General features: G+C 36.8%; 2 protein-coding genes across 2 annotated transcripts; one reads left to right on the top strand and one right to left on the bottom strand.

Annotated features, from left to right (window-relative positions):
- The first annotated feature begins 563 nt into the window (after window positions 1-563).
- Window positions 564-3164, top strand: VTC2 (GDP-L-galactose phosphorylase 1). The gene is made up of 7 exons (XM_009144639.1): window positions 564-1143; window positions 1236-1330; window positions 1429-1488; window positions 1611-1853; window positions 1941-2126; window positions 2240-2488; window positions 2576-3164. The coding sequence occupies exons 1-7, from the start codon at window positions 1032-1034 to the stop codon at window positions 2933-2935; spliced, it is 1305 nt and encodes a 434-aa protein (XP_009142887.1). The 5' UTR covers window positions 564-1031; the 3' UTR covers window positions 2936-3164.
- A 3491-nt stretch (window positions 3165-6655) lies between these two features.
- On the bottom strand, window positions 6656-8099 carry LOC103866634 (small ubiquitin-related modifier 1). The gene is made up of 3 exons (XM_009144590.3): window positions 7844-8099; window positions 7090-7239; window positions 6656-6997 (listed from the first exon to the last, which is right to left on the bottom strand). Exons 1-3 carry the CDS (start codon window positions 7919-7921, stop codon window positions 6923-6925), a joined length of 303 nt encoding a protein of 100 aa, XP_009142838.1. The 5' UTR covers window positions 7922-8099; the 3' UTR covers window positions 6656-6922.
- Window positions 8100-8240: the final 141 nt, after the last annotated feature.

Genomic DNA, 8240 nt, shown 5'->3' with positions numbered 1-8240 from the left:
TATTAGAATGAGATCTAGTAGTGTAAATATAAAAAAAAGTCAAAAATCTGAAATAGCCGATCCGGACCTGAACGTCCATGCCTAAAACTGATAATAAAACATACTTATTAATCTGGTATTTTTAGCTGACTTAACTAAAATTTTGCTGTAAAAATTGGATTACGTAGTTAATGAAGGGTTTATTGTTTTTACATTAAACTAGTTTTAAGTTTAACTACAACAAATTAGTTAATTTATAATTTTATATTCTTTTGTTTTATATTACTAATTTTAATGTTTTAATATATAGTAATATATATTAAAAATTATCATAAATGTATCATTTTTTTTTTCGTCAACTAAATATATCATATTTTGGAACTATTTTTTTTATACAATTTGACAAAATATTTGGAAAGATAATTATATAAATTGAGTTAAAAAAAAAAGGAAACTCACCAAGAAAAGACCTAATAAGACACGTGACGTCCGGATCACAACCACACAAAAAGTTCATATAAATAAATAAATAAATTTGTGACGTCTCTCGTCTATGGCCGTTCACTCATCTCCTTATCTATTTAAAGCATTCAATCTCCCCGAATCATACTATCAGCAAAATACCCCGAAAAAAAAGAAGCTGATCTCTCTAAGATCGAAAACCCACATCGAAAGATCTCTCCTTTTCGAGTTTTACATTCCGTAGATTCAGCTGTTTTGAGGGTCGGGTTCGTTCTCCTGTCTATCTTCTCTCTGGCGTTTGATCTTCGGCAATCACGGCTATACACGGGACATCACGGGGTGTTAGCTTTCATGTCCATCTTGTACGCAAGGGTTGTTTAATCGAGACTAATCCTTTGCCGCACGGAGGACGTGGAGCTCTGCCGTCTGAAGGCGGCAGCCCTTCTGATCTCCTCTTTTTAGCCGGAGGCGGTTCCAAAATCATCTCTTTCCTTTTCCATTAGGTTTTAGGGTTTAGGGTTTCTATAAGACTTTTGTTTATTTCCTTTTTTGCTGTTTCGTGTGGGGGAAGTCTTTCTGTCTGTCTGAGAATGTTGAAAATCAAGAGGGTTCCGACTGTTGTGTCTAATTACCAGAAGGATGAGTCTGCTGATGAATCCGTCGGCTGTGGACGGAACTGCCTCGGTGCTTGTTGTATTAACGGTATGCTTTGAAGCTAAATTGTTGCTTTTTGGTAAAAGTTTCCTGTTTTTAATTCATCTTTTTTGACGATTTCTATTGATGGGTTTGTTCAGGGGCAAGGCTTCCGTTGTACGCATGCAAGAAGCTGGATAAATCTGGCGCCGGAGAGAAGCCGGTGGCTTTTCTTGAGTCCCTCGTCCTCGGAGAGGTAGAGCATAAACAACATGAGTCCCTTGGTGTTTGGTTTGTAGATTTATGTGGTTTGAGTGAGGCTAATCATTATAATATCACTTCTTCTTGTTTCAGTGGGAGGATAGGTTCCAAAGAGGACTCTTTCGCTACGATGTCACTGCCTGCGAGACCAAAGTAAATGTCTTTCTTAACTTTAGAGTTGATATCTGAAGGCAATGTTGTGATGTTTGTTTGTTTCTATGGAATCCAAGATGTGTTTCGCATTGTTCTTAAGATTGTCTCTCTGGTTGTTTTAGGTGATCCCGGGGAAGTATGGTTTCGTTGCTCAGCTAAACGAGGGTCGTCACCTGAAGAAGAGGCCAACCGAGTTCCGTGTAGATAAGGTTTTGCAGTCTTTTGATGGCAACAAGTTCAACTTCACTAAAGTTGGCCAAGAAGAGCTGCTCTTCCAGTTTGAAGCTGGTGAAGATGGCGAAGTTCAGTTTTTCCCGTGCATGCCTCTTGACGCTGAGAATTCTCCCAGTGTTGTTGCCATCAATGTAAAGAATCTGTGCAGAGACTGATTTATTTTTTCGATAGTACTTGTTATGAATCTAAAGATTAATTCTTTATTGCCTTTTTAACAGGTTAGTCCAATCGAGTATGGTCACGTGCTGCTGATTCCTCGTGTTCTTGACTGCTTGCCTCAAAGGATCGATCACAAAAGCCTTTTGCTTGCACTTCACATGGCTGCCGAAGCTGCTAATCCTTACTTCAGACTCGGTTACAACAGCTTGGGTGCTTTTGCCACTATCAACCATCTTCACTTTCAGGTATATGGTCATGCTTTTCCCATTGGAGTTTGGTTCTTTAGTTTATGTTTTGCGCCAAGTTTTCTCAGATGAGTTTTGTCTGATTGGTTTGGTGGTGATTATCTTGGAAACAGGCATATTACTTGGCCATGCCTTTCCCATTAGAGAAAGCTCCTTCCAAGAAGATGGTTACTACTGCTAGTGGTGTGAAAATCTCAGAGCTTCTGAGTTACCCTGTGAGAAGTCTTCTCTTTGAAGGTGGAAGCTCTATGCAAGACCTATCTGATACTGTATCAGATGCTTGCGTTTGTCTCCAGAACAACAACATTCCTTTCAACATTCTCATCGCTGATTGTGGAAGGCAGATCTTCTTGATGCCACAGGTATCACTTTAACTTGCAAACAGTTGGATCACACTTGGGTTTTGAATCCATCGAATGAAAATAACATTTTGAATGTGTAAATTGCAGTGTTACGCAGAGAAGCAGGCTCTAGGTGAAGTAAGCCCGGAGGTGTTGGAGACGCAAGTGAACCCAGCTGTGTGGGAGATAAGTGGTCACATGGTGCTCAAGAGGAAAGAGGATTACGAAGGAGCTTCGGAGGAGAACGCATGGAGGCTGCTAGCAGAAGCTTCTTTGTCAGAGGAAAGGTTCAAGGAGGTTAATGCTCTCATCTTTGAAGCCATAGGTTGTAGTTACCAAGAGGAGGAGCTTGAAGGAACCGTAGTTGAACAGGACAACCCTAGTGGCAGTGTTAACCAGAAAAGCAACCGAACCCATGGAGGTCCTATCACCAACGGGACTGCCTCTGAGTGCCTTGTTCTTCAGTGAACAACGGTGGCAGTGTGGTTTTTATGTATAATTAGTCTTGTATAATATGCATAAATAAGCAAACTCTCTTGGCAGTTGCATTTGAAACAACTTGGTGTTTTCTTATGATGGTTATGGGTGTTGTGCCCTAGACTTGCTTGCTCCTTTTCTGGTTGTAAGTTTATGTTTTGGATGATGCATATGTTCTCCTTGCTGGTGATTATTATTTAATAAATTCGAATATTTTGTAGTCGTGGTCTCGTGGACGGTTGTATATGGCTTCTTCCTCTGTTGTTTTATTTGGCATCAGTTGTAAAAAATAGAGTTAATGTACAACTTTGTTCAAGAAAAAAAGAGTTAATGCACAACTTATTCCTTGCTCCGCAAGAAAGCTCAATTTGATATACAGGGAGGCCCAAGTCCCAGTTTGATTCAGTTGTGTTAGCCATTAGTTTGATTTGTTTTAATCCAAAGACATGCACAAAAGGACTTATTTTGTGAAAGGTTTTGCAGATCATAATACGAAGAGATAACGTTAATAAATTGATGACGATATGAAAAAGCCTTTGTCGCATTAATAGAAGAAAAATTCAAGATCTTAACTGCCTCAAAAATTTCACAGCAGAAATACATGACACTGAATTACAAATTGGTAAGTGTTGTGATTTCATTTTTTGACTGTAGAAATATTGCTGTAGTTTTTATTGCTTTGGTTTTAGATTTATAATTTTTAAAAGTCTTTAAATTTGGGCTGTAGGTTTTTGTCTCTGCAGAGAAATTGTAAAGACATAAATTCAAAGAAGTGCTGTGGATTTTATAAAATGGCTGTGAGCTTTAAAAAAAAAATCAAGATTGGTATAGATTTAGTGTTCTAGAAAGAAATGAAGCTGTAGAGAGCACTCACAGCTACTACCAATCACACCCAAAATCTTTAAGTGCATCATAGTGGATTCATCAATCCATTAGATTCCAAGGTACTTTAATAGAAACTGAATGTAATTTAAATTTAGAGCTAAATCCAGTGTTATTGGATTCAGGTACTTGGTGAATTTTAGTGGAATTCAATGTATCTTTTTTTTTAAACAAAAACAACACTAGAGGGGTGTTATTGAACTAGTCAATTCAATGGAAATTAAAGGAATTCACATCTTAAGTGAAATCTATGGTTACTGGAAAAGATTCCAAATTACCTGTTATTCAATTTCCATGAGATTTTATTGGAATCTAGTTTTAATGGAGTATGATGTACTTTTATAAGTAAAATAGCCCTAAACAAAATCTTACACTTCTTGTCTGGATTGTTGACTTTCTTTAAATGTGTTTTCTTTAAAGCCAAATTCTGAAAAGCGAGTAAATTCTCCTTCTCGAAGTCAAAAACTAGATAATGAGAAAACATACCAAAAGCTCTTGTTCCTCAAACTTGGAGCTCTTCCTCCTGCAATATGCGGTCAGTGCTAGGGATTTTCGTTTGTGGATTTGAAGCCGGAGTTCAAGCCGTCCTCTGTTTGTTAAATGTTTGTTAAGAACTAATGCGGTACAGTACTTAAATGTTAAACAATATGCTATGTTTCTAAAATATAATTTTTTTATTGAAGAGGAATTTTTTTTTTTACCTTGACTTTAGACTTTGTAGCTGAAATGTGTGTGTATATATATTTGTTTACAGATTGGAAAGTATGTCACCACTGCAACTGTTAAGTAGGTGGAAACTAATCCAAGATGGTATTATGTCGTGTGTGCTGTTTGCGAAAAGACGGTTCATCCAATTGAAGAAAACCCTCGTGATGAAAAGGGCCCAGTCATGTTTGATTGTCTACTATGTAATTGGAATGTAATCGAAGTTCTAGCCAAGTAACTCATCTTCATTTTAAGTTTAATTTTATAATTATATTATTTACTTTATATTTTATTTTCTATTGGTTACTGATGATTCCACTGAAGAAACTAGGTTTCTTATTTTTGACAATATAGCTTATCCTTTTCTTCATAAGACAGCAGATGAATTAGCTGAAGAAGTGGCTGAGGTATAATGATTGTGTTATTGTCTTTGTTAATATATATATATATATATATATATATATATATATATATATATATACTGATAACAAAATTCAACATAGATTCTGATTATTATTAAAAATCTGAGGATGGTGACTCAGTATTGCCAAATACTCTGAACGATCTAATGGGAAAAATATTGCTTTTCAAGATGGATGTTACTTCCAAGAATTTGAAGAGTACAACTTTTATAGTTGAGTGGGTATAATTTTCTTATAGATATTTATTAGTTTAAACCAAACCAGTACGATAAGTTATTGTTTATAAGTTATTGGAAGAGGTAAGTCACCTCACATCTTCTCGTTTATGAAGTCTGGATTTTATTACATTGCTTTGAAACGCTTAGTTTCTCTTTATGGCGCAACCAGATATTGACCATCTCGCTTGGACAGCATCAAGTGATGATACAATTGGATAATCTCTGCAATATGATGAGAGAATGCTCAGCAGGAAGGCCATGCCTAACAAGAACATGAAGCAGCAGAAAAAACTTGGGTCAAGCGCTAAACAGCCTAAACTATGTTCAGTATAACAAAGATGTTGGTTGGGAGAATTTGATGTGATTAGTTCTTTGTTTGAGATAGCCATTAGCTTGAGCTTACCTCCAAAGACGAAGAAGGTGCACCATACACAGCCTCTTATTACTTCACGCTTTTGTGCTTTGTATTCTCAGCTTTATTCAAGAAGTTCTTGGAATATGAAAAACTGGTGGTTGATGAGGAGAGAGTCGAGTACATGAAGCAATTGAAAATGGAGTACGCAGACAGTAATTTGGACTGTGCATAATTTTGTTAAGCAGCCATTGAATGAGGCTGCAAGAGTTGAGGCACTCGAAAAATGTTTGACCTCCTATTTTTATTTAAAGGGTTGAACGTGAAGGAAATATTCCACTGTTCCTACCTTGTCAGGTTACGCTTCGTTAGCTGACATTTTTTTTTTTCACATTCCACAACTAACATATCTCTAAAAACAATTGATTTGAATTACAAGAATTACATTAGAATCCATCGTAAAAATCGATCATATATTTAAAAGTTCAATGAAATCCAGTAAAATACTTCTGTTACCAAGTTTATGACAGAAAATGACCAACAATAGAGGCATGCTGCTGCAGGTGGGGACGTGAGAAATAGAAGTCTGCACATAAAACACAATACCACATCATCAGTACTAGTTGCGAGGACGTAATTCTAATTGCAGTACGCAGGGTTCATCTAGATTACAAATGCACATAATGAGAGTCAGATGCTGCTTCAACTTTCCTTACAAGACACAGCTATCGCTGATCATATTACGGCTTGGAGGATTGTCTGTTGCATCTACTATGATACCATAACTAGATTATGCAGTCATGGAAGTTGAGCTTTTTATACTTAGAAGTGCAAAATACAATAGCTTAATAAAAATGATACTGGCCAAGCGACCTAAAGTGTAGAGGAAGACATTAGTTTCTGGACTAAAACATATTGTACTGATCATTTCAATACATTGTAAGAACAAGAATTTAAGAACATGAAACCATATGAACACCACATGCTGCTAACAACAAGGTAAAACCAGGTCCTCCATTTCAATTGACTAATACTGAAAACTTTAACAAGATTTGTCTGCTAAGTGGACATTATTAAGCTGAATGGAGATACATATGGCTCCCCGTTCTAAAAAACATGAGTCGTTTCATCATCACTATTAATTGCTTTTATCATTTGACAAGTAAAAGATGTTACGAGTTAGACTCCTCTCACAGATTTAAACAAACAGGTTGTATAATAACTTAAAGCCAAAATAGTATCATAGGATATTGAGATCCAATATCAAACGAACAAGACCATAAATCAACAAAAGGGTTTTTTAGCCTCATGTAGTTCTCTAACGACAACGGTCACGATAAAAAAAAAAGTCTGCACGATAAAAAGAAACAAGTTTGCAAATCCTAATGCCGATTACTCCTTAGCCAGTCCTATCACCACAGCCACCGGTCTGATGGAGCATGGCATCGATCTCATCACCGTCCTCCATGTCAAGCTGTAGTAACAAAGAATAACCCAAACCATTAGAATAGGTAGAAACTTCCAAGGGAATAATAAGAATAGACTAGTTAGAAGGAATGTTTATACCTCATCGGGAGTCTGCTCAGCACGAAGACGACGCCCATCGAACAAGAAGGCAATGGCGTTCATGTCCACAGATTGCCTGTCACAGTAAGCATTCATCAGCTTTTTCAGCTGAGTGCTTCTCTTGATCCTGAAGAACACCTCATTTCCATCCTGTAAAAAAACAAAACACCATGGAGAAAAAGGAAACAACATGATTCTGATCTTCCGCATCAATAAACTGAGGTTGTAGGAACAATATACCAAACTGTTAATGTAACCTTAAAAAGTCGTAAAGTGAAGCACATACAAAAATTAAAGGAGGATTTTTTTTCTATGGAAAATTATTTATAAAAGACTACAAAAGGTTTTAGGTCTATTTTACAAAATAATTCACAATCATCAGAACAATAACAAAGGTTAGACCTTTATCCTTCGGAAAGGGTAAAACATTCGGACAACAGCAAACAACAGCAACCAAAAGGTTTACAGAATAATTCACAATCATCAGAACAATAACAAAGGTTTCAACTTTATCCTTCGGACAGCAGCAACAAACAGCAACCAAAAACAAAACAGGTTAACATAAAACTAGGGTTACATGTTCATAATTATGATAAACAATATGCGAACGAAAGCAAAACACGCTACTCATGTCTCACAAACATCACTAGGTTTTGGATCTAAAACCAACCAACAATTAAAAAAAAAAACCTTAATCGCACCCAACACGAGATCTCAGCAAAAAAACAAAAGCTAAGAAAGAAAGAGAAGTTACCTGACCCTTGACCTTGAGATTGATGTGAACTCCTCCGTCACCACCGGGCTTCTTGTCTTCTTCCTGTGTTGCAGACATCGTTGGCTTTCTACTTCCGGTGAGAGAGAGAACGAGACGATAGTCAATGTGAGGAATGGGTGAGAGTAGGCGTGAGAGGTTATAAACAAATTAAATTGACGAAACTCTCAAAATTGATACGCCGCGAATTTGTAAGGACGCATCGGATACCTCTCTTTATCATAAAGTGGAAGAACCGTAGGGCATCTATCGGACGGTTGATGGTTCACTTTTTAATCCAACGGCTGAGAGTGCTTTACGAAAGATCTTCTTCCTTTTATGATTTATCCAAAAAATCAATCGAATGTATAGGATGGATGTACCTCGGCCCATATATTAC

Source organism: Brassica rapa, chromosome A01 (genome assembly GCF_000309985.2).
Source record: "Brassica rapa cultivar Chiifu-401-42 chromosome A01, CAAS_Brap_v3.01, whole genome shotgun sequence".
NCBI lineage: Eukaryota > Viridiplantae > Streptophyta > Magnoliopsida > Brassicales > Brassicaceae > Brassica > Brassica rapa.
This window is presented reverse-complemented; position numbering and strand designations above follow the sequence as displayed.

Coding starts and splice junctions, on each gene's coding strand:
- LOC103866634 (XM_009144590.3), bottom strand. CDS start 7,921: ATGTCTGCAACACAGGAAGAAGACAAGAAGCCCGGTGGTGACGGAGGA. Junction 7,240..7,843: donor ATCTCAAGGTCAAGGGTCAG/GTAACTTCTCTT, acceptor GTTTTTTTACAG/GATGGAAATGAGGTGTTCTT. Junction 6,998..7,089: donor CTGAGCAGACTCCCGATGAG/GTATAAACATTC, acceptor TTGTTACTACAG/CTTGACATGGAGGACGGTGA.
- VTC2 (XM_009144639.1), top strand. CDS start 1,032: ATGTTGAAAATCAAGAGGGTTCCGACTGTTGTGTCTAATTACCAGAAG. Junction 1,331..1,428: donor AGTCCCTCGTCCTCGGAGAG/GTAGAGCATAAA, acceptor TTCTTGTTTCAG/TGGGAGGATAGGTTCCAAAG. Junction 1,854..1,940: donor CCAGTGTTGTTGCCATCAAT/GTAAAGAATCTG, acceptor CCTTTTTAACAG/GTTAGTCCAATCGAGTATGG.